Raw genomic sequence first — 27045 nt, 5'->3', positions numbered from 1 at the left:
GCTTTATTTTTCTCACAAAAGCTAAGTAGCGTTTGCCAACCATTAGAAAATAAAGAGGAGGGGTTAGTCACTACTCTAGATAGGTTGAGGTGGATTCTATATCTTATAGAGTATGGATGTGGCCTTTGGGTATTTGTCCACTTTGCATGATAATTTTTGTTTATGACTAACTTAAAACATGTTGCCTTGTCATATGAACACATCCTATTGTCAATGATTAACTTCACATTTGGTGTGTTTCTATTGGAACACATATCATGGTTAATAATTGGTGATGATTCATCCCCCAAATTTGGAGAGGTGGGATTCCATATCCCTTAGACTTTGGACGTGGCCTTTGATGCAAGGAATATCTTGCATGATATTCATTAGTTCATGATTAATCTAACACTTGTTTTTTCCATTGGAATACATCATTCTTAATGATTAGGACAACACTTGTTGCCTTGTTATTGGAACACATTTCATGGTAATGATTAGCACAATACTTGGTTTCTTTCTATTGGTACACTTGGAAGCTTTCTCCTCAAACTAGATGGGAATGAAGATGTCATGCAATCTTTATAAAGGAAGGAGCAAGAACCAACAGAAGACATGGAAAAAAGAGAGAGGAAGAAGATGAAAAAAAGAAGAAGAAAGAACCACTCCAAAAAGAAAGCCATTCTCCCTTTCATATTACCTTCTTACATTTCTTTTTCATGTTCTTAGGGCTTTAGGCTATCTTTCGTTGTATTTGTAAGTCCCTCATATATAGTGAAATACAATGAAAGTAAACCCCAGTGGATGTAGTCAATTTGGCGAACCATTTAAATCTTGTGTTGTTTATGCATTTACATTTGGAGATCATTGCCATGATAAGCACTTCCACCAAACCATCGAAAATCTCCATTTATTTCCCTTGAGAATGATGTACAAAAAGTGTGAGACAAATCTCAGAAAAATACATGAGACCTTACCTAACAAATCTCTCCACCAAACTCACCGTCATTTTCATCTATCAAAAGAAAGATATCAAAAAACTAGAAATTCGTCCCACCTATTTAACAGACCAAAACACCGAAATCCATAGATTATATCATAGTACTTTCTTCATGAGAGTTGTTCGTCTATCTCTCTACCATGATATGTCCAAATTTCAAGAAAATCCAACGGTGCGATCGTCCAATATATTTGAAATAGCAACTCGGTCTCTAATCCTGCAGAAAACTAGACAACCATGTTATGAGTACCAAAACCCCATATTTCGTAGCTCAAATTGAAACACTTCCTTCAAAAAAGTTGTTCTTTATCATCTCCTATATAACATATCACGATAATCCCATCCATGTGCTGACTTGTACCCCAATTCAAACAGCTGATGTTCGGTTGAGCTAGCCTTCTCTGCCAACCACTTTGCATGGTCAACTTCTCTAGTTTCTTTCGCTCACCTTCATGGAAGTTTTTCAGCAATCCGACTCCTATTACATATGTAGAATTTCAACTATATTAAAAAAGAGAAATGAGAAGTGGCGAAGGAAGAAAGAGAACAAGAGGGAGGAAATGAAATTGAAACAATAAAAAGATGAGGAAATGGTAATGTATTGTTTATCATTTATGTTGATTTAAAGATTATTACTTTGTTGTTAATATTATGATTATATTACTATTGTTAATAACTAATTTGATTTATGTTGAAACTTACAAGCTTGTTAAAGAAAATGTGATTATTGATATCTATGTGAACATGACACATACATATGCATTGCATTGCAAAGTAAGAAAAAGAGTTAAATCGTGTTTGAGTTGTGAGGATAATCAAGGGCTGAAGTTTGCCTTGAATATAAAATAATGAACCTTGTATACATCAGGCGTCGGGGGAAGGGCTTGAGTATACAATTGGTTGGTTATAAAATAATGAAATCTTGTATATATTAGGTGTCGGGGGAAGGGCTTGAATATACAATTGGGTGTCAGGAGAAGTGCATGCAAAATAAAGTGGAAACTGAGAATTTAATTACAAAAAATTGGGTTTAAGTGATGAACGGGAGTTAACTCATTCTAAGGTATTCGGTGCCAAGTGTTATAAGCATGGTATGGGATGTGCAGGCTTGGGTGCCTTAGGTATGTGTTAGCAAGATTAGAAGGGAGTGAGTACATTCATCCATCTCATTTGCATATATTTCATGCATTCGAAAGAATTGTTACAATTTAATTATTATTTTGTTGGTACTTTTTATTGTGAATTAATTTGTGCACTATAGTTATTCCACTGCATATTCAATAAATTTGAGTAATTTTATTTTAATTTTTCCACCATATCTTGGTTGTAGAATTTATTTCTATAGCTAAGATATGGCTCACTAGTTTGTGTCGTTTTCCTCTACCGGGTTGTGAAACCTTTGAACCAAGGGGTCTGCCACGCTTCAGGATAGGAGTAGGTGATTGGCTAGCCGCCAGTGTACCTGCTGTGTGAGAGGTGTTACCGCCTCACCCTTAGGGATGGTCCAACCTTCCAAGGCGGTGTTACGTCATACGTTAAGTACGTTCATCCTTGCAGATGCGTTTGCAGCGGGTATATGTGATCTCGTCACATTTGCTTGATCAAGAAAAACATTCGACATGCTTTGAGCAATGCTCTGAAGATCTAGAATACGTCGCACTTCAGTTTCAGATTGAGGGGTGCGGGGATCTAAATGAGACATAGTGGGAGTAATCCACAATAATTCGTGGCGTTCTACAGGAACATTAATGATCTTATCTTCCCATAACGATGGAAAGATTGTCTCATAAAAGTGACAATCCGCAAAATGTGTGGTAAAGAAATCTCCTGTCAAGGGATCTAAGTAGTGAATAATTGATGGCGAATCATAATCGACATAGATTCTCATTTTTCTCTGAGGACCCATTTTGGTACGCAATGGTGGCGTTATTGATACATAGACTGCGCACCTAAACACATGTAAATGTGAGACGTCAGGCTCGTATCCAATAACCAACTATAATGATGAATGAGGTTGGGTAGCGGTGGGCCTTAGGCAGACCAACATAGCTGCGTGCAATATTGCATGGCCCCAGGCATATACTAGCAAATTGGTTCGCATAACCAAAGTCCGAGCTATCGTTTAAAGACGCTTTATGAAAGTTTATGCCAAGCCGTTTTGGGTGTGAACATAGGGTACATGATGTTCAACTTCAATCCCAATAGACATGCAATAATCGTCAAAAGTCTGTGAAGTAAACTCTCTAGCATTATCTAGTCAAATCGACTTGATTGGATAATCAGGGTGGTGAGCCCTAAGCTTAATAATTTATGCTAGGAGTTTCGCAAATGCAGCATTGCGTGTGGACAATAAGCAGACATGTGACCATCGCATCGATGCATCAACCAATGACATGAAATATCTAAATGGTCCGTATATTGGTTGGATAGGTCCACAAATATCCCTTTGAATCCTTTAAAGAAACTTATGGGGTTCTTGAATAATCTTTGTAAGTGAGGGTTGAATGTTCAACTTCCCTAGGGGGCATGCTTTGCAAAGCAAATGGTCGGGATAAGATTTTAAGTGATGCCCATGTGATGCTTTGAGGATACGGCGCATCATATCTCGTACGGGGTGTCCTATTCAATCATGCCAAAATAGCAAAGTGGTTTGGAACTCGGCCATAGGGCTGGCCACGTGATGGGTCTCCACGGATCGAATGGTTGTTATGTACAATCCACTCGGGAGACGTTCTAGCTTCTCGTGAATATGCTTCTAGCCATATTCGTCTGAAGTGATACAAAGAAATTCAAAACCATTCTCTTCAGTGGTTTCAACATGATATTGATTATCTCGAATATCTCTAAAAATCAATAACGTTCTTTTGGAACGTGGAGAATAGAATGTCTTTTTAATGGTTAATTCAGTTCCATTGGACAACATAATAGGGCCTTTCTATATCCTTCAATCAGGTTGGATGAGCCTGAAATGGCTGTCAGAAGTGCATTTTTAGGTACGAAGTTAGTAAAATAGTGTTTCTCACGCAATATGATGTGCGTGGTGGCACTATTAGCCAGAAAACTAACTTCCCCACTACTCATACATAAAAATAAATTAATTGAATCGGTCACATGCATAAATATAATTCCATTCATTCAATTAATTAATTCGAGAAATAATATCCATAAAATAATTATCCATAATTCAAAACAAACCAAAATCAAACAATTAATTCCAAAGTCTTAGAAAAATTGTACAAAAATTAAACCATAAACCCAAAAATTTAGGGAAGGGTTCGACCACTAGGGGTGTAAAAACACCCTAACATGTCTTTAGAAAAATAAAACTTTATTCTTCCTTGGGAGCGGATGCCTCCTGAAAATCTAAAACCTCTAGAGTTGTAGTAGTATCTTCGGGAAGTTCTACAAGCTCAAAGTTAGACTCACGATGGGAATGATACTTGGTAATAGCCTCGGGGGTAGCTTGGCATATGCATGACCAATGATCATTTGATCCACAATGATAGCACATGTCTAGTTCAGTGGAAGCCGATTGAACTATAGATTTTCCCTTGTTCTTGAAGATTGGGTCCTTAGGGGCAAGGGGTTGGCATTTATAGGTCAATTTTCCTCCCTTAGGTGGGTCTCTGTTTTGTTGACCTTGGGCCCGTGGTGGGGCTTGCCGCCCTTTGCCACGACCATGATGGGGTTTCTGTTGGTTTTAACTGCTAGAATTGGTCACTTTTGCTTCAGGCGCGGTGTTCGAGCCAGTGGGTCGAGCTTGATGATTTCTCATCAAAAGCTGGTTCTACTTTTCAGCGATGAGTAAAATAGATATCAAATCCGAAAATTTGGTGAACTTTTGTGCCCTATATTGTTATTGCAAGAAAATATTGGTGGCATTGAAGGTCAAATAGGTATTCTCTAGGAGATCCTGTTCGGTTAAGTCCTCATTACAGAACTCAAGTAGTGATCGGATTCTACAAACTTCAGAGTTGTATTCATTCACAGACTTAAAGTCTTGGAAGGGTAAATGTTGCCAGTTGTGTCTTGCTTCAGGCAAGTAAATGTCTTTCTGGTGATCGAAGTGATCGACCAGAGTGAACCAGAGGGTACGTGGATCTTCCTTTGTGAGGTACTTGGTTTGCAGTGCATCATGGATGTGTTTGCGGATGAAGATCATAACAGTAGCTTTCTGAGCTTCGTCGATGGGTTAAAAACCCTAATTGCTTCTAAATTAATTTCGATGCTTTGACTCACAACTTCCACATAGCATAATTGCGTATTGCATGAACAAGTATATATATTGACAAAATATATGAATATATATGTATGTATATATATATATATATATAATATATTTGAAAGAAAAATATAAATATAGGGGGTTCTTGCATCATAGGGAATGTTTTCATGCTTTAAGGTTTTTTCAAATATCTTAATTTATTTTAGAAGAACCTGATTGGTAGAAAATAATTGAAGGCCTTTGATTTTGTAGAAGAAAGCCTCATCCATGATTCTTCAGTTCCTTAGCTTTTAGCAAGAGTGTGTTGATAACATGTTGTAGGCCTATTTGATTGAACTGTATAAAGGACAAAGAGGGAGAATGGCCGGCAGCAACAAAGGGACAAGAAAGAGATGTAATTCTGAGATGTGTGTTGTATCACCTCATTGTGCCTTTATTTATAGTAGTAGGGAAGGTTAAATCCTTACCTTATTAGGATTACAACTCTAAATTAAACTACTAAAGTGAATATACAAGGTACTCCTAGATACACAAGGATTTACACAATCACATTCCTAATCCAACAGGACTACAATAATTATAATATTATTATATAATCTTTTTTTTTAAAGTAATCCCCTTTCTAGAAACCTCTCATTTCCCACTCTCTTCCCATTTCTATCTCATCATCATCTTCGCCCATCATTTTCTCCCCCACCTCTGTTTTCCCACACCAAACCAACCACAAAAATTTTAATCACCCAATTCATCCATGGGACGTCTTGCATCCCCATCTACGACTTGTCGAAGAATAAAGAGTTTGCTCAAGATCATATTTTTGAGCACGAGGAATTGTGTAGCAGCTTGTCTGTAAGATCCCACATCGATCGGGGGAGAGGAGGTGATGAGCTTTATATGTACATGCCTTTCTGCCTATAGTAAGACGCATTTTGAGTGTGAGCCTAAGAACAAATCCGTGAGGGCATGGCCTAAAGCGGACAATATCTTACTATACGGGCTGAGATATGACAATTTGGTATCAGAGCCAATCTCTAATTGTCACATCCCGGCTCAGGCCTCTACCACATCCCAGGCTCGACTCCGCCGTAGCACGATATTGTCCACTTTGGGCCTCGACCACGCCTTTACGATTTTGTTTATGGGAACTCACACAAGAACTTCCCAGTGGGTCACCCATCCTGGGATTGCTTTTGCGTAAACTCGCTTAATTCGGAGTTCCGATGAAACCCGAAGCCAATGAGTTCCCAAAAGGCCTCGTGCTAAGTAGAGATGGGAATACATATAAGGCTTACATGATCCACTCCCTTGGGCGATGTAGGATGTTACAATCCACCCCCTTATGGGCTCAACATCCTCATCGGCACACTTCCAGCCATGGATTGGCTTTGATAACAAATTGTCACATCTTAGGCTTGACTCCACCATAGGACGATATTGTCCCCTTTAGGCCCTAACCATACTTCACGGTTTTGTTTTTGGGAACTCACACGAGAACTTCGCAGTGGGTCACCTCCTAACCACGCCCTTACGGTTTTGTTTTTGGGAACTCACATGAGAACTTCCTAGTGGGTCACCCATCCTGGGATTGCTCTCAGGCAAGCTCGTTTAACTTCGGAGTTCTAATGGAACCCAAAGCCAGTGAGCTCCCAAAAGGCCTCGTGCTAGGTAGAGATGAGAATATACATATAAGGTTTACATGATCCACTCACCTAGGCGATGTGGGATGTCACAATCCACCCCCCTTAGGGGCCTGACGTCCTCGTCGGCACACATTCGACCAGGGATTGGCTTTGATACCAAATTGTCACATCCCGTCCCGGTTTAGCACCACATCTCTCGCTAGACTCCACTGTAGCATGATATTGTCTGGTTTGGGCCCCGACCACGCCCTCACGATTTTGTTTCTGGGAACTCACTCGAGAACTTCCTAGTGGGTCACCCATCTTGTGAATGCTTTCGGCCAAACTTGCTTAACTACGAAGTTTCGATAGAACCTGAAGCCAGTGAGCTCTCAAAAGGCCTCGTGCCAGGTAGAGATGGGAATATACATATAAGGCTTACATGATCCACTCCTCTAGGCAATGTGGGATGTTACAATCCACCCCTCTTAGGGGCCCGAAGTCCTCGTCAGCACACATCCGGCCAGGGATTGGCTCTGATACCAAATTGTCACATCCCGGCCTAGGCCTCTACCACATCTCGGGCTTGACTTCGCCGTAGCACGATATTGTTCGCTTTGGGCCCTGACCACGCCCTGATGGTTTTGTTTCTGGGAACTCACACGAGAACTTCCTAATGGGTCACCCATCATGGGATTACTCTTGCGCGAACTCGCTTAACTTCGGAGTTCCGATGGAACCCGAAGCCAGTGAGCTCCCAAAAGGCATTGTGCTAGGTAAAGATGGGAATATACATATAAGGCTTACAAGATCCACTCATCTGGGTGATGTGGGATGTTACATCGTCGTCTTCAGTTGGAAAGAATAGCGACTCGTCTGATGGGTCGTTGGAAGGGGATGAATCTGTTGTCGTATTTGAGTTTCTAGAACTTTGGTCGTCTTCAGTTGGAAGGAAGGTTGTTGGAAAAGGAGAAATTCGGTGTGAAAAAAATATTTAACGTGTTACGTTAGTCTGATGTCAAATTCACCAAGGCACTGAGGCGGGCGAGAATGGGCTAAGCGCTCAGTCCGTGGTTGTTGGCACCACCACATGATAGCTCGACTAATATGTATGGCTAGAGGAATGAGGATCCTCTTCGAATCCTCTGTAAGAATTCCTGAAATCCTCCAATCATATTCGTTCATCATATATCGCGCGGTCATAAATTATTGCAAATTTTTTTATTTAAAATTAAATGTAAATAATATTTGATGAAAACTAACTGCACAATATACGATGAACATATGTGATTGGAGTATTCCTGGAATTCTCACAAAGAGGATCCGGAGCATTCAGGCTAGAGCTCATTTTGTTGGTTTTGGTGGACAGAATCACCCAAATTTCCCTTTCAATTGGATGGAGTGGAAATGCTCTTAGAACATGTTTAATTCATATTAAAGAAAAGAATAAGATGTTATTTAATACATTCTTTTTCATTTATGTTTGAACTTCGAGAATAATGAATTTGTAACAAATTTATTTCTATTGTATAAAAAATAAAAGAGTCTGATTCCTTAATTTTATATGCGTTTTAATAAAATTTTGCAATTCTCCAATTTGTTTATATGTAATTAACACGTGAGAAAATTAAAAGCTTACTCATCATATTCAGTAAATACAACAAAAATAAAAATAAATCTCAAGTATTAACATGCCCTTAGTTAAAGAATCCAAACGAAAGGGTTTGAGAAGACACCAGCGACCGGGTGGGTACGACTCTGTAGGTGCAATTGAGAGAGAAAAACAAAGTACTTGAACCGAAAATCAGCACAGTAGTAGAAGGAAGCGAAGTCTCAAGTAAAAGAATCCACAGTAGTGAGTCGTGACTAGTTCGTTCGGACTGATTCTGTCCAGTTCCAGTTTCACTTTTAGTCCTGTCGCCGGAGCCGACGCGAGTGACTGACTGTGTAGGGTTAAAAGATCATCGACGGACGAAATTCCTTCCAAGATTTTCCTAAATCTAAATGCAATGCAACACACGGTCTCTCTCTCTCTTTGTTTGCAAATTTAAATTTATTTACTGAAAAAGGAAAAGGAAAATTGAGGGAAATTGGTTGTTGTCCAGGACCCAGAAAAGGAAGGGAAGCTCCGACGGTTGCAGGAGAGCGTAGAGGCCCATCCAGATGACCCCTCCCTTCGCTTCCAACTGGTTCGTAATCATCCCTCCAATTCACTAATTAATTTCCTCTTTATTTTCGAAAATTGGCTGATGAGATTTCTCTCCTCTTCTATTTATTATTTAATTCTAAAATGTAAATCACTAGATATGAATTTGGCGTTTTCGATTGATACTTGAATAATGAATAATGGAAACATGTTAGGGAGTGTTGTTGTGGAAAGAGTGGGATGACAAGGAAAAAGCGGCAGAGCAGTTCCTAGTCGCCGCGAAATTGAAGCCTGAGATTGAAAAGGGAGGGGCATTCACATATCTAGGGCTTTATTACGCGGGTCTTGACTCCGAGTCCCACACCCAGAGAGCTCTCAAGTGTTTCCAAAAAGCTATCTCTCTCAATCCTGATGACTCCCTTTCTGGGGAAGCCTTGTGTGATTTGTTGGACCAACAAGGAAAGGAAAGCTTGGAGGTGGCTGTGTGCCGGGAGGCTTCCCAAAACTCACCCAGGGCCTTTTGGGCTTTTCAGAGACTGGGTTACTTGCAGCTCCATCAAAACAAATGCTCTGAAGCTGTCCACAGTCTTCAACATGCCATTCGTGGCTATCCTACCTCCGCACATCTCTGGGAGGTACTTATTCATGCACATTTTGTTGTCATTGTTTATATTTCTTTTGCTTCTGCTTCTAATATACTCAATACTCAGTTATCTCACCCTTCCCGAATTTTATTTGTAGGCACTTGGCCTTGCCTACCAGCGACTAGGCAGGTTCACTGCTGCTCTAAAGGTGCTTTTCCCTCTATCTTTCCCTTTTCTTTGACTTCTTAGGACTTGGGATCACGGATGTCTTTCTGGTGATGTTCTCTTCTTATGAGTTAGGACTTATTCTTGTTGTGTTAACTGATGTTTGAATAGACATCTACATTTGCAGCTCTTCTTTCATTATATCTATATTCACAAGAACAAAGAACCTTTTGACATTCTTCTTGGGCAAAACATTATATGATGCTGTCTTCCAAATTTCAAATTGAAACTTTTCAAGCAATACTTCTCTTTTGAATATAATATTTATGATTGATATCATGACCATCTAACAGTCCTATGGAAGAGCCATCGAATTGGAGGGTACAAGAATATTTGCATTGCTTGAAAGCGGAAACACCTTTTTGATGCTTGGTTCCTATAAAAAGGTCAGGTTCTGTTATGTCTATGTCACTGCGTTGATTCTCCAACCAATTTTTCCTCATTCGTTTATAATTTCATCAATGACAATGGTGTAACCTACATCTTTGCATTTAAGTTAGTTATTTAATACAGGTATAGTTGTTTTTGAGCTCTTACATCCTATTTTTTTTCTTTCTATCAAGAGCTGTTACTTTTTTTGGGTCGACTTCTCCTCTCGGTAGTTTTATATATAATGGATTAAGTTTTTAGTAGAGTTGTCCAGGAGAAATTAGTTAGACTTGCAAGTGTAGTTATGCAATTCCAACATATTATTTGCATCAAATAATATTATACTGGGTTCCACCCTTTACGTTCAAAGTGCTATTTCTACGGAGATGAAAATAATTTCCATTTGGTGGTGTTTCTCTTCAAAGGGAGTTGAGACATTTCAGCAAGCTTTAGAGATCTCCCCCAAAAGTGTCTCTGCACACTATGGGCTTGCTGCTGGGATGCTTGGTTTGGCCAAGGAATGTAATAATTTGGGAGCATATAGATGGGGAGCTACAGTGCTAGAGGTAAACTGTCTTGAAGTTTATAAATATTACTATTTGTTGAAACGTTAAAAGATGAACTGTATGATTTGATTTCAGGAGGCATCTAAAGTTGCCTGGATGAGCACTCAATTAGCTGGAAATATGTCATCTATTTGGAAACTGCATGGTGACATACAGGTATGATCACCGTCCCTGAAAAAAGTCTCATAGCAGATTGACTTATTGTCAATCTTTCATGTTACCTCAACTTCTACTTAAGTTTCTAGTGCTTGGAAATCTTGTTTCTAATTCATTGCATGTCCACCTTTCTGTTTAAAACACCATAATTTGACCCAAACCAAAACTAATTTGAGATATGCTTTTCATCTTTTCTAGCTTACTTATGCAAAGTGTTATCCATGGATGGAGGAGGGAAACGGTTTAGAATTTGATATGGAATCTTTTGATAATTCCATCCTTTCATGGAAACGTACCTGCTGTTTGGCTGCGAAAACTGCCAGGTGCTCTTATCAACGAGCTTTGCACTTGGCCCCATGGCAAGCTAATATGTATACTGACATTGCAGTAACTTCAGATCTCATAGACTCTTTAGACAACAGTTCTGGACATGACTTAAGTGCTTGGTATGATGTAGTATAATCTTTTAATCATCTTATTTAGCTGTTTATGGCTCTCTTAGTTTACCTTCTTTTTTTACCAGGCAGCAATCAGAGAAGATGGCTTTGGGAGCCTTGTTACTTGAGGGTGACAATTCTGAGTTTTGGGTAGCCTTGGGATGTTTATCTGATCATAAAGCACTGAAACAACATGCTCTAATCAGGGGATTGCAATTGAATGTATCTTTAGCTATTGCTTGGGCATACCTAGGGAAGGTACTGTCCATTTGTATTACTCAATTTTTTTTCCTTGTCCTATTTGTATTTTCTTGGACTTTTGTATGGTTTCTCTTTTAATATTAATTTCTTAAGGGGAAATTAGAAAACATAAGAATACTGAGAGTTTTCCATGCTCACTCATGGGGAATTCTGGATCTTTAATGTGGTTGCATTTGGTATCTTTGCTGTCTGAGTTACTTGAATTAGACTAATCCTTACCTATCGACGTTGTATTTATGAAGTTCATTATCATGCCACTGGCTTGATCCATTATATAATTTGAAACATCCAGGAGGTAATAACGATGCTTGTTGGAAAATTATAGCTTGCAGAATTTGCCTGTGGTGTCTGAGTTTTTGTTCTTTTTGCAGCTTTATAGAAAACAAGGTGAGAAACAATTTGCTAGACAATCATTTGATTGTGCCAGAAGTATAGATCCTTCACTTGCTTTACCATGGGCAGGCATGTCAGCTGATTTTCATGCTGGGTAAATTTTTTTTTTGGGATTTGTAACTTTGGACCTTGCCCATAAAATATGGGATGTACGTGAAGTCATCTGTCAGCATTATTAACAGTGAGTTGTACTTTTACAGAGAGTCTGCAGTTGGAGAAGCTTACGAGAGCTGCTTACGAGCTGCGCAGATATTGCCTGTAATTTTCTATCTCTTTCCCCTTACATTATTTCATTGTGGTTTATATGGGAAAAAATGTTTAATGCATTTATTTTTACTTTCCATTCCAACTTATGGTCTGTTCTAATTTAATATTGTTAGATTTTATGACCTCCTTTAGAACAAGATCTGACTTCTTATTCTTTTCTTTCCAATTATTGATCTTTGCTTTCTTGTTTTTAACTTTGGAGCCTGTGCTCTTAATTTCATAAAGACTTGATCTATTATTCTCTATTTTTAATTTAATGTTTCTAACTTTCTATGCAGCTTGCCGAATTCCAACTTGGTCTTGCAAAGCTTGCTCTTGCTTCAGGGAATCTCTCATCTTCACAGGTTTGGTCATGCCTATGTGATGGTTGAGCAATCAGAGATTAGTATTACATGTTTTCTTTCGTCTCTTCTGTAAAAGGGCAAGGAAGAGACATCGAAGTGTCATTTAAGTTTTCTCATGGTAGTGCTGCTTATCACTGCCACAGGTCTTTGGAGCCATCAGGCAGGCCATGCAGCGTGCACCTCACTATCCTGAATGCCATAATTTGAACGGGCTAGTTTCTGAGGCACAATGCAATTATCAGTCTGCTGCCGTTTCTTATAGACTAGCACGCTGTGCAATCACCAATTTGTCAGGCAGTGACAGAAAGTCTCATATGACGGATATATCTGTCAATTTGGCCCGATCCCTTAGTAAGGTAACATATATGATGTCTTTTTAAGACCTGTTTCTGATCTGTAAGGGTATAATCTTACATTTAATGTGTATACACTATACAATATACATGTAGGGAGCTGTTATTGGCACTACTAAAAAGTAATGTGCACTCCTTTATAAAAAGTTTAAAACATAGGGACAAAATTGCATTGGAGGCATGCAGGATGACTTTTTTCTTTTTGAATACATAAGTGTGTGTGTACGTGTGTGTATATATATATCTTATCTAAAAAATGCTCGTCTGTGATGCAGGCAGGGAATGCTCTAGATGCTTTGCACGAATGTGAAGATTTGAAGAACGAAGGTTTGTGTGAATATAATGTATTAGTAGCTTGCTTTTATATCAAACAAACATTTTCTTACAATAGGAGATGCTTAACATTTTCTTTCAATTACTTGTTCCTTTTCTCCAAAGATATCTATAATTAACCGCTCAACAATTTAGAATTTGTACAAGCTGCCTTAAAAGAAGAGAGGGGGGGGGGGTGTTTGCGATTATATACTGGAACCTTTGATATATTCTTCACTTTGCTGATTTTTTCCTTGACATCTTTCATATTTAAGGGTTGCTCGATGCGGAAGGTTTGCAAATATATGCTTTCTCCTTGTGGCAACTTGGTGAGACTAACCTGGCTCTTTCTGTGGTAAGAAGTCTGGCTGTGAGCGTTTGTACAATGGAACAAAAATCTGCAGCTGCCACTGTTGTTTTTATCTGTAGACTCCTTTATTATATTTCTGGACTGGATTCAGCCATCAATAGCATTCTGAAGATGCCAAAGCAACTATTTCGGAGTTCAAAGATCAGTTTCATATTATCTGCTATTCATGCTCTAGATCAAAATAATCGTCTTCAGTCTATTGTGTCAAGCACCCGTGACTATCTTAAGTCTCATGAAGAGATAACTGGAATGCACTTTTTGATAGCACTTGGTAAACTAGTAAGTTTACTAGTCCAGTAACCTTTCATGTTTGATTGGGGTTTGTTTATTTATGGGGTTCATATGAAAAATGATATTGTTGTGGTTTGGGTATGCAGGTAAAACATGGATCAGAATGCCGTCTTGGATATCAAAGCGGAGTTAATCACCTTAGGAAAGCTCTTCATATGTATCCTAACAGTAGCTTATTAAGGTAACTCCAATGATCAAGGCCTCATGGACAAAACCTGATTTGTGGATAACTTCTGATGGTGCCAGTAGGAACAGCTGAAAGGGATTAACCAATAGAATTAGAATGACAGTGAAACTGCAACTTGATGGACTGACGAAGAGATTTCATAGGTCAAAATAAAACCTTTTGTATTTTGACCCATGAAATCTCTTGTTATGGTTATCACAGACCTGCCATTTAGTTTCTAGAATGTTTTGGTTTTAACTTATGCTTCGTAGTGCATTGGTGCTAGTGATTTTTAACCTTAAAACATTCTTCTGATGCACTTTTTTGGAACAGGAATTTTCTTGGTTATCTTTTGTTGTCCACTGAAGAATGGAATGATACCCACATTGCAACTAGGTGTTGCAACGTCGATACTACCAATCCAATTGAAGCTGGTTTAAAATCAGCATATGAAATTCTTGGTGCTGGAGCAGTCGCTTGCTATGCTGTTGGCACTTGCAATCCGAAGTTCTCTTACCCAACATGCACATACCAGTGCCTGAATGAACCTGGAACCATCCAGCAACTACAGAAGTATTGTAACTGATGCCTCTCTCTGAATTTGAACTCATTAGCCCAACCTAAAACTGTCATGGTTTATATAACTTCTAAGTAAAACCTATGTGCTTTTTGGATTTTAAAGATCAGTTTCTCCTCCAACTAAAAAGAGAAAAGAATTATAATTATTCTTTATCCCATTTAAGTGTTTTTGTTGGTTTATCCTTTCATAGTTTCCTTTGTGCTTGTTACTATTGGCTGCATAAGAAGATGATAAACTAGACAATTTGGTTTTCCTTCAAAAGAGTTTTGTTTCATTTTTTGATGGAAAATATGGAATTGCTTGTTCTGAACTCTATACATAGGGCTTACAGCTTATACATGTTTTAAATCTGCAGATGTTTACGCCGAGAACCATGGAACCAGAACATAAGGTATTTGCTTGTTCTCAATTTACTGCAGAAGGCACGTGAAGAGAGATTTCCTTGCCATCTTTGTATTATACTTGAGCGGCTAATAACTGTAGCTCTTTCTGATGAACTTTATCATAATGATGACTCATCTTATGAATATAAGAAATTCCAGTTTCAACTTTGTGCTTCTGAGATCTGTTTGCAAGGTGGTAATCTGACTGGCTGTATCAACCATGCCAAAAATGCTTCATCGATCATGCTCCCTGATGGCTATCTTTTCTTTGCACACTTGCTACTACTCCGTGCCTATGCCTCAGAAAGTAATATAGTAAACCTTCAAAAAGAGTATATAAGATGCTTGCAGCTCAAGACAGATCTTCATATTGGTTGGATATGTCTAAAACTCATGGAGTCTCGTTCTGAAGTGCAAACTGACTTGGATATGTTAGAACTGAGCTTCAGAGAATGCCCAACAGAGTTAATGAATTCACGGAATCTGTGGGGGGCTATATTCAGTCTGGTGAAAGGCTTGATTTGTATATGGAACCAGGACATTGTTTCTGCAGAAGAGTTTCTTGCACAAGCTTGTTCATTGGCGGGCGCTGAGTGCAGCCTCCTGCTTTGTCATGGTATGTGTCCATTAGTAGATGGGATTTTTGGAGTTCTTTCTTTTCTTTTTCCTCTTGTAGGTCCTACTGATCATTAAATGTAAGATTTCAAGCTTTAGTTTAAACTTGACATGACATGCTCCCACTGAATTAGATGACGTAAAATTGAATAGACTTGTTTTCCATTAACTAATAAATTTGTGAGGGTTTGTACTTCATATCACACATATTCTCTAAGCAGGTGCTATGCGGACTTGATTCCTGATCATTCTCTATGTATGCCTGATTTTTTTCAATAGCAAGATTGATAAATGTTTTGTGTGTGTGTATTTTCATTCAACAATTAAATCTTCGATGGGTCCAGGTGCCACCTGTATGGAGCTTTCCCGCCGGGGGTGTGCTTCACAGTTCTTATCACTTGCGATAAGGAGTCTTGTTAAAGCTCAAGAAGCTTCTCTCATTCCCCTACCAATTGTCTCAGCATTATTAGCGCAAGCAGTAGCGAGTCTTGGCTCAAAAGAGAAGTGGGAGAAGAACCTCCGTCTTGAATGGCCCACTTGGCCGCCAGGTATGAAATTATGTGTGACTTATCGATGTTCATGTGTCCTGAGGAATTATTGTTTTGTTTTTTTCAATCCATCTAGAAATAGACGACCAATTTAGCAACTTCCAGACTTGCAAATCAGTTGTCATGTTGAGTGTAATTCGGATTTGTTTGTCTTTTTCTTTAAATGTCTAGGTGGTACGATTATGAGAAACCACTAAGGTCATCTCTAACCGAAGGGGCTAAACATAATTCTGTCCAGAATTATAGCGTTGCAAAAAATTATTTTTAAATGAATAGTGTGAGGCTGTATTCATATACCATCTCCAACCGAAGGGGCTAAATGTAGCCCCCTCAATAATTTATTAGTTTTAAGTTTATACTTTAAATTTATTGGTTAATTTAGTTAAACTACTGTTGAATGTTTTCAAATATAGTCGTTGAATTTGAATTAATTATTGCAACTGAAGAGCTGGAGGGCTAAGAGGGGGCTACATTTGGCCAGCCTGATGCCTTTTGGCCAAATAATTGTTTGGTGGGCTCCATAAAATTATAGCCTAGGCATGGGTTGGAGATGAGTTTTTGGGCTAATCATGTCATTTTCTGGCTTTTGGACCTTTATCCCTCTCCATTGGAGATGGCCTAAGATTTTCTTAATGGCGTACCTGTTTCCCTCTGATTGGCTGCCTGCCTTTGTTTGTGATATGTATTATTTGATGTATACTCCATGATGTGTCGATGTTTTTAAATCTTGTACAGAAATGAGGCCTGCTGAGCTGTTCTTCCAGATGCATTTGCTTGCAAAACAGTCAAAAGCTAGTCCACAATCTTCCAGTGTGGAGTTTTGTCAGAGTCCGCAAAGATGGGTTCTTCGAGCAATTCATACAAACCCTTCTTGTATGAGATATTGGAAGGTTTTGCAGAAGTTTGTGGAATGAGTTGCAAAGGGCCGAGACAAGATATGCTTTTCGTATCCCGGACCATATATAGTACGCCTCCTAATGCAGTGTAACATTGATATAAAATTTTAGTCAGCTAATCTATTCTCGGTTGCGTACCATATCGAGAGCCACCTGCATCCTGAGAGCTCTCTGGTTTTCTAACTTGGTAGATTATGCCACCATGCTTATATGTAAATTATGGAAATTTTTGGTAGCTTGTCGCTACAAATTTAGATTGATTCAGTCATACAGGAATATAATACTGTTTCATAACATCTAATTAGATATAGAATTGTACGGACCTTAGATCATAATCTGGCTCTTTTAATTTTATGGAATTCCGTTTGTGTTTGTTGTTTCTGCATCTTTATAGTTTATTTTCCTTGCACGATATGCAATTTCTGAAAACTTTGATTGGCGTTGCAATTGCTCGCTTATTGATTTCTTCGTGTTCCAATCTAATAAGCAAACATGTTGAAATCCTACTTTTGGTTCTGGCTAATAGATTCTATATTTGTTCTAAAAATATAAGCGGGTCAATACCTCAAGGTTAAGCAGCTCATGAGAGTTGGTACCCCTCTGTTGTGTTGACAATGACATAGATAATAGAGCAATGCCGTTTGCATGAACACTACTATGCGGAGTGCAATACAATAACAAAAATCAGTAGGTGCTCGGAATTTTAGTGTTTTTTTTTTGTTTTTTATTTTTTTTTTTGCCACGAAACTTAGATGCTGGTGGAGTTGGAGTTGATCATAATCAGATGGATCCCAGTCGAGCATAGACAAAAGAATCTTGGAGAGAGTGAGGTGGCTTCAGCCATGGTTGGGGGAGAGTTGATATGAGGAGCAACGCAGCATTGAGCCAACTGGGCCATGGAAAATGCGAGGTCCAAGGGGTACTCACTCTAGAGGGAAGGATGCATGAAGCCTTGAAGTCTCTCTCTCACATGGTCTCCTTCCAACACCTCATTTATGGATACAGATAGCAATACCTCTTCATTGTTCTTCTCAATGTCATCGGCAGCAGCAGCGGCCGCGGCTTCTTCCAGATAATAGGTCCAACAATACAACCCCGACAGCAAAGGCATCTAGTTTGGGAGTATTGACTCCGTTCTGGATGGACTCTGGGGCCATATAGCCATGAGTGCCCACCACATGTCCGGTGAGCTGGAGTCCTTGTTCTTGCTGCGAGTCTTGATCAATGCGGTGATTGTCCAAGTCGACAGCTCTTGCCGAGGTAAAATTGGAAACCTTGGCCCTCAAGTTGGCATCCAAGAGGATGTTGCTGGTCTTCAAGTTGTTGTGGATGCAGGGAGGCTGGGAGAAGTTGTGGAGATAGTTGACAGCATCCGCCACATTGTGGGCAATCTGAACCCTCTGCTTCCATGACAAGGACATACTCGTAGACAAGATAAGATCATGCATAGGCATTTTCTTAAGATTTCATCAACGCTAGCTTTTAACTTGAAGGAGAACGGGAGTGAGGCAATTAATAAACCAAAAATTCTGTTTCCGTTGCATCCTTGTTTGGCTCTCTAATAAACCAAAGTTTTTGAACTTTTGGTGTGTTATAGCTTATGGAATATTGTAAAATTTTTCCTTGTGTTAATGCTGCTTCAGGGTACTGTGAGCATCGTGACTATCCTACAGCACGGGAAGTTGTGGTTTCCCTTAAATTAATGGAATATGAGATGCCAAGATTTGGATTTCTTCCATTCAAGTCTGCAAATTAAGTCGTATTTGTTATACTTCCGGTTTGTTAATGTCGTAGCTGTTTCCGCATCGCCCCTGGCTGAGCGAATATCTGGTACCTTGTTACCTGTTTGGGAATCATGTTTATCAGCTGAGTTACTTATTAGCTAGTCCAATACCAAGCAGCTACTTTACCTAATATCTTGTAAGAAGTTACTTACATCTTTAGTTTTGTGCAGATTTGATTGACCTAAACCCCAGAGCATATTTGAGTAGCGTTTAAAGATGAGGATACTCTCATTTTTTTTTTAAAGAATTAAAATTGGCACTACAATAAATATGGTCACTGTGCACCATAAATTATTTGTGGCCTATGAGACCAAAAAGCACCAACATATGTGCTCATATAACAATAGCAACAGTGCAGCAACCATAATTCCATGTGTGCTCTCTATGGACATGTTTTTTTTTGCTGATAGCGCATAATAGGGTGTTTTGTGCTTAAAAAGGTAAGTACAAATACAACCCTTTTTTGTGTATCACTTCCGACAAAGACGGTTGACTGTGGGCATGTGTACAGTGAAAGATGAGCACAATTGACATTTTGATGGCTGATTTCTTACGAATTGCTTTATGGGTGTAAAAGCAAGGTCAACACAACTTTAAAAATTGTGGCGCTGTCTATTATATTTTAGTATAAATAAATTGAATCAAGCTTAAACTCAATTGCAAAAATGCGGCCACCTTTATTTTTAAATATAGAAGTCATTTTCGATCACAGCTGGCTCACAAGCTCACATACTATAATACAACTAATTTCGACCTAATTCCTGAAAATTAATTTTCAAATAATCTATTAAATCAACATTAGCTTCATTAACATTAGCACTAAGATAGTGTAGTTAATGTATTACATAATCCATGTTCTTGGCTAAGTACGATTCATGCAACCTAACGATACAACGGTTACAACCCCTCTAAATGTTGAACAAAAAAATACATGTTATCCCATGCTGGACTTACCATGAGATTCTCTTAATATACAACAACATATAACACATTCAAGTTTGCATCTCCAGTTCAAACCACTAATGGTTAAACCAACAATATATTAGACAAAAGACACATGTGGAAGGGTTGTTTGATGACAACTAACCAGTATTCTTACTTTGACAGTCCTCATATGTCATAGCACTTGGAGGTCCATATTGCACATATCTGTCATTTGCCCCATCCAAACTAGAGATGGCAATTTAACCTGTCAAACCGGATCACCATAGGTAACCGATCTGAATGGTTCGGTTTTGGGATTAATTTTTGGGTATTTTACAATTATGGGTAACCGTAGGGTATATCTTTCAATTTTAGATTCGGTTATGATTATTGGTGTATCCACCCCAAACCTATACCCAGAACTGAACCGATTTAATTTTGTAACAAAAAATACAAATATTTATTATATAGAGAAACAATTTACCAAACTTATCATTAATCATGCATTATTAAATATGTTACCAATAATTAAACATTATTATACATGAAAATATGTGCTAGTAATTATAGGCATTATATGATTAAGAGTATAAATAGTTAATAGTTAATATCTAGAATTAAGTACACAGCAGCATGCATGCATCATGGAAAGTGGATTTAGATCCTCTTTGGATCCCCTAGAGATCAATGCATAGTAATCATTCATCAAAAATCGTGTAGTCATAATTGAATGCTTTTTATATTTTTAAAAGTAAGCAGTCTCGTTTTAGGTGAAAAAAATTAAAAAAAAAAAAGAAAAAATTGTGGTCGCACAATCTTTGATGAACGGTTACTATGCATTGATCCCCAGGATCCCTAGTGAAGGGATCCGGAGAGGATCTAAATCCATGGAAAGTGCATTAGCATTCAATAGTTTATAGTTAATATCTAGAATTAAGTAATGGAAGAGGATCCTCTCCGGATTCACTTTGTGTGGATCTTAGGGATCCCCACATTCTAGCCGTTCATCGTATATTGTGCAGTCAGTTTTTGTCAGATACTATTTGTGTTTAATTTTAAATAAAAAAGTCAAATAATTTCTAACCGCACGATACACGATGAATAGCTAAGATGTGAGGATCCCTAGGATCCCTACAAAATGGATCCGGATGGGATCCAATTCCTTAATTAATAATATGCATGCATCATGGAAAGTGCATTAGCGTTCAATATTCACAACTAAATGGAGTGGCATTTATTTGAAACACAAAGCCCCTCACTCGCTGGGGTTAATGTGTTGTCCACAACTAGAAGGGTAAGTAAATTTAGTAGGTGATGGATGATTATACATACTTCAGATAATAGGGAAAACCGTTACCCAATGATAAATTTGTTATCTGATGGGTTCGGTTATAGGAAAAATCTGTTTGGGGATTCTTCGGTTTTGTGTTTGGAGAAAATAAACGAGTTCGGGTTTTGGGATGGCACATTTGAAACCGATCCGCCCCATTGCCATCCTTAATCCAAACGCTTCTGAGCATGTGAGCTTCCACACCCTTGTTGCTGAGTTGAAGTACATTGAGAAGCACCCAACCAAATGCATCAATGTTGATGCCCACACGTGCCGACATGGCCTTGAATTGCTCAGTCATTTGCACCTTTGCCAACCTCAAATTCTCCTTTTGTTTGGCCTTAAGTCTTTCTATGTGACAACCCGTCCCTAATTTTATGATTCTATTAATTTTTTTTAAATAAGTGAAATTACGAATATGCCCTTTAGGCAGATGAGTTGATTTTTATTGGAGCATCATCTTGTGCCATGTGTGTGGCTAAGGTGGAAAGAAGATGAGAGAAATGAGGGATTGGGGGTTGCCTAATCAAAAATAAAAGGAGCAGCCAATTAGGGGAGGAGAGAGGAAGCTCTCAGCCTTCCCTTCAACCGTACACCCACACATCAACCCAACCAAATTTCGACGGATTCTGCCATTTTTTTCCATCGATTCACTACCATCCAACACCTACAACATCTTCCACAACTTCCCATCTACCATCTCCACCCAAATTCGAAGGGTTTTAGGTCCAAAATCGTGTAGAACCTCACAGAAGAACTCGGTGGTTCTTGACGGCGATTCCACTGTTTCGGCAAGTTTCACAACCCACTACCACCCCTAATCAACTCCCCTTGGACCCAAGAACAAGACCTAACTAGTTGTAAGGGCATTGGAACACTGAGGAAGTTGAATCGAAAAACACCCACCTTAGGGTTTCCGACGGGTTTGAGTGGAATTGGAGCTTTTCTCGATCAAATTGGACTTGGCCATAGGTATGAAAATTGCTCCCCACATTGAGATCTTCATTTTTGTGAAATTTGGTAATTTTTGGAAATAGTTAAATTTTCTGACAATTCAGGCCGGCCGACCGCCACCTGCGGTGGCGCGTGGGCAAAGACACCATTTGACCTCCCTAGACTAAAATGGGTGCCCCAATTTCATATTAGACATCTAATTGATGGAATTCCATTGTTTGGGTATAATTTCATTAAGGTCCGCTACTTGAAATTATAACAATCGACAATCCGATTGTTGGATCGTCACCAAACTTTAATACGTAATAGTACATAATATTTAAGGATATTATGAACTAACGGATTGGGAATCTAACTGATGGATCTTCCCGGATGGGTTTTCTAAGTTTGTAAATCTAAACGTCGACCTCTACTTAATTTTAGCGATTGGCTGAGATCCGACTGTTGGATCGTTCCGAAATTTTAAGATGTTGTTCTAGAAGCTCATTGAAACTCTTGGAAAGTCACGGATTGGAAATCCGAGGTGCGGATCTTCTGGATCGAGTTACATAGGGTTGTGGACCTTACCGTCGACCTTCGACCGACGATTGACTTTTGGTCAATGGGTTTCAAATCATTCTAGAACGTCCTTGGAGATGTGTTTTATGTAAGTTATGTGTTCTATTGATAAAAATTATAAGATGTGATTTGATATTTGTTTTAGGCGACGATCGTTCATGATGCCTCGATATTTGTACTAGGGAGTTATAGTGCAAACTTCAGGTGAGTGGGTCTTTTCCTTTTTATAGTGTGTGTGTGTGTGTGTGTGTGATTGATAGTTTCCATTTATGCATTAAAAAAATAATTTCTTACGTACGCCTGGATTAGACTAAGGTTTATAAGAATTAGCGAAATGACGGAATTTATGAAATATGCTACATCCTACGGGATGCACATGTATGCTTATAATCTTTGATGCTATGATTACACCTACGACTATGAATGTTAGTATGTTGATTAGAACTATCGAATCACTGTGGCATGCTTATATTTATGTAGTTTGCTCATCATTGCTGCACACCGGTGTTAGTGCTCGCTGGTAGAAAAATCCCAGATTTTGATACGATCAAGCTAAGTGACTCACGAACGTCCTCCAATTGGAATTACTCCAAAATTTGTCCATTTGGTCATGTTTTGCTCCAGAAGAAGTCGAAAGTCCTATATTAGAAATGCAATTCAAAGTATCAAAATTCTTCCAAAATATTGACCAAAATATACTAAGATTAGGGTAAAATATATAATATAAAATCTACTCATCACTCGCCCAGGCCCAAGGCCAGTCTTTCATGTATATGTTCACCTCTACACCACATGCTGGCCTTGGATCCAAGTAGGTGCCAGTCCTATCGTACATGTTTCATTAGGCAACTCCGACTCGTAGGTGATTACGAATAGTGCCAGTCTTCACATGATTGTAGTACTAGAGCGTATATTATTATTACACCCAGTCTTGTTGTACATGTCGCATTAGGCGACTCCAACTCGTGTGCTAGTAAATATTGATGAACACCTGATTTTACTTATATTACTGTTAAGATTTTGTGATTTTGGATGTCCTGCCCTTAGTTACGAGATATTGTGCCGTAATGAATTCTTGAGATTTTGCAAGCTATGGTAAGTATTTTTATACTATACGTAGTAAGTATATTTTGGAAACTATACTTGTTTTACGGCGAGAGGTTATAATGTTTTAAAAAATGTTTCTTATAAAACTTTATTTTTTGGCCCACTCACCCTTGTTTTTTATTGCCCCTCCAGGATTTTAATGGCAGAGTGTTCGTGGCGACGAGGATAGTGGCAAAAGCTATTATGAAGGAGACTTCTCCTTTCGGTATAAATGTTCTCACTCCTATTTACTGCAATTTATCTATGCTCTGATATCACATGTGAAATGGGTTCATTCCCACTCATAGCACACTTTTATATTTAGTCACTTTTAGGTTTAAATTTATTCACATTTTTCACAACACTACACCTTATGGCTTCGTCACTTTCCAAGTGTTGGCCAACATATCGCGATTCGGGTGTCCAGGTGGACATTCTAGGTCGGGGTGTGTCATTCTATGCTTTTTTCTTGCTATTTTTTTTTCAACTTTTCCGCTTTCTCATTTGCCTCATGCATCATACAAGTCATTTTTTATTCTGTAGTAGTAATAACTTGTTTTTAAGCTTCATAAGCTTCCTGGAGAGCTTTACTTTTCGAAGAATGCTTCGTTGCTCAGTAATAATTCCTGGTTCATCCGCAAAGCAACCCCAAGCACTTGGTTTCCCTTTTCTGGACACTTTTGTGTAAATTCTGTTGCGAACCTCTATTATTACCTCTTCAGCCCACTCACGACGTCACCAGCCCTTGTTCTCAATTATGCAGAACTTGATCAAATTAAAAAGAAACTCAAGTGTATGGAGCAACCTTGTTTGAAATCTTCTATAGAAAAATTAGTTAAAGAGTGTTGACGTTTTATAATAAAATAAAGGCACAAATATGTAATTGTGCCTACATATTATTTTGCTGTCTTGGGAAGTGGAATAATTTATTATTTTAATATTAGTGCCAAAAAATGAAATTTATAATGGGTAAATTACATTTTACCACCTCTGGTTTGAAGTTTGTTGCAACCTCATACAACATCTTTAAAGAAAATTCATTTTCATACCTCACGTACTATTTTATTTCAATATAATACATCAGTTACATTTTCCATCCATTGGTCCGTTAAGAGTTGACGTGGCTACCACATTTGTGCCACGTGACTGCCAAATTTGTGCCACGTGGCAAAAAAAAATTTATGCATTAAAAATATTATCATAATTTACCCTATTTGAAAAAAAAAAACTTAGACCCATCTTCCCAACTGACCCACCTTTTCCCTCTCCTCCAATCTCTTCACCTCCCATCCCATCCAAAAAACCCACCCCATCGCACCCCACCCGCACCTCCCCCGCAACCCCCCCACCCCACCCTTACCTCGGTTTCTTCTAAAGGGTCGGCTCGCTTCTACGACATTTGGGAACCAATCGGCTCTGGCAGCGGGTCCGGAACTATCCGGAAGAGGATAAAGCACAAGTTCGATGGTTTCGATAGGAGGAAGGGGACCGATCGATACAACAAAGATGGCAGAGGGTACGATCGTAATTTGATGCACCGGTCCGAGAGCTTATCCGCGTCGAGGAGGTCACCAACAGAGTTTTCGAAAAGGTTTTGATCGGAGCGGGATAGGTCCAAGCGCGAAGGCAGTGGGAGCGGAATGTTGTCGTGGCAGAGGTTCGGGAATGAGTTCGAGAGAAGAGGAAGAGGGAAGGGGTCAAGGGACGTGAGGTCGCCGACGTGGTCGAATTCGAGGGATTCGGGGAGCAAGCAGTCTAGGGTTAGGTCTCTAGGGAGGTGGGGGTGTGGTAGGATGGGGTGGGTTGATGGATGGGAAGGGAGGTAAAGACTGTGGAGGATAGGGAGGTGGGTTGGGGGAGAATGGGTTTCCAGGTTTCGGGTCTTTTTATTTTATTTTATTTTATTTTTTTAATAGTGTAAATTATTATAATATTTTTAACGCATAAAAAAATTATTTTTTTGCCACATGGCACAAGTTTGGCAACCACGTCAGCTTTTAACAGACCAATGGATGGAAAATGTAATAGATGTATTATATTGAAATAAAATAGTATGTGAGGTACGAAAGTGAAATTTTTTGAAGATGTTGTATGAGGTTGCAATAGACCTCAAACCTAAGGTGGTAAAGTGTAATTTACCCTTTATAAAGAGTTAGTATTCAATGGGGACTTCTTTCCAAATTATGTTATTTGCCTATCTTAAGTCACACCACACCTTTGTACAGTTGATTAGACAAAGGATCTTATGGACAAATGTTTTTGTTACGTATCACTGCGTGAAGGACTTTTAATACAGTAGAAAAAAAATACACTCTTACAATAAAGAAAAAAAAAATCATATATAACCAAGCATAAAAAACCAGCCTGCAAGAGGATAAGAATCTAAAAGCAATTGAAAAAGGCTAAGAATCTATCTAAAAAACTTTCATGGAAGATGGAAATGATCCATCGTAAATCTAAAATATTGAACTGTAAATAAACAGTTTCTTACCATTATTTACCACAACTTTGTAGATTTAATTTGTAATTTAATTTTTTTGTGTGCTAGATGTAAAGAAAAACGAAAAAGACACATATAGTTGTGCTTATAAATCCACTTTATAGACACAAAAAGTTTTTCGTGTCTATGTTTAGTCAAAAAGTTGTCTAGTCAATCCCACTTCTCACGGTTCTTGTGTCCATTAGTGTTTTGTGTTCTTTTTTTTTACTTTGGGCAAAATATGTGGTGCCCTGTGTGGAATGCACACTGTTTCACACTTAAGAGACACAAAATCCTCATTTGTGGCCATTTTGTACTATGATTTAGTGATAATTCTCTTCATTTGTAAGTGAGAGGTCTTAGGTTCTATTCTCGCCAAAGGCGAAGTCAAACCACATTATTATGGCAAACCCATTGTAAGGTTTAGCCCACTCCCCCATCCATTACTATAGAAACTATCGTTTGTTCAAAAAAAAAAAAAATCCTCATATGAGTCCTTAATTTTGTACCCAAAGCCCATTTTTCTTGTAATGTGAATAATCTTGTTGATTAACTAGAAATAAGTCGTTCAAAATTAAAAAAAAAATACCATCATAAGCAACTTTCCAACAATAAGGCTATAAATTAGGGAGATAAATGTTGTGGAACCAAAAATAATTTCAAAAATCCTGGAAGTGACACGTGAACTTTTAGTCAAGAAAGACAAGATTACCCTCATTAAATGGGCAAGACTCTCAAGCGTCCATACATACAGCTCAACATCCTTGGAAGTTCAAGTAGTTGACTATTACTGCTCAAAGCTTTCCTGCTCGTGGCATGGAAAATTCAAGGGTATTAAAGATAGA

General features: G+C 38.6%; 1 protein-coding gene across 2 annotated transcripts; it reads left to right on the top strand.

Annotated features, from left to right (window-relative positions):
- The first annotated feature begins 8497 nt into the window (after window positions 1-8497).
- Window positions 8498-17457, top strand: LOC114825579 (tetratricopeptide repeat protein SKI3). Of its 2 annotated transcripts, XM_029104315.2 has the most exons (21): window positions 8540-8844; window positions 8929-9012; window positions 9185-9604; window positions 9711-9761; window positions 10072-10164; window positions 10573-10713; window positions 10789-10869; window positions 11068-11315; window positions 11393-11564; window positions 11939-12054; window positions 12161-12218; window positions 12506-12571; window positions 12715-12927; window positions 13200-13251; window positions 13512-13885; window positions 13984-14078; window positions 14397-14636; window positions 14999-15333; window positions 15463-15642; window positions 15986-16189; window positions 16925-17457. In XM_029104315.2, exons 1-21 carry the CDS (start codon window positions 8833-8835, stop codon window positions 17101-17103), a joined length of 3414 nt encoding a protein of 1137 aa, XP_028960148.2. In that variant the 5' UTR covers window positions 8540-8832; the 3' UTR covers window positions 17104-17457. The 2 variants fall into 2 exon arrangements, with proteins under 2 accessions (XP_028960147.2, XP_028960148.2); XM_029104314.2 differs by having other exon boundaries at window positions 8498-8844; window positions 14999-15642.
- The last annotated feature ends 9588 nt before the right edge of the window (window positions 17458-27045 follow it).

The sequence above is a fragment of the Malus domestica genome, chromosome 06 (assembly GCF_042453785.1).
Source record: "Malus domestica chromosome 06, GDT2T_hap1".
In the NCBI taxonomy this organism is placed as follows: Eukaryota; Viridiplantae; Streptophyta; class Magnoliopsida; order Rosales; family Rosaceae; genus Malus; species Malus domestica.
Note: the sequence above shows the minus strand (reverse complement) of the source record. Positions and strands in the feature narration are given on the sequence as shown.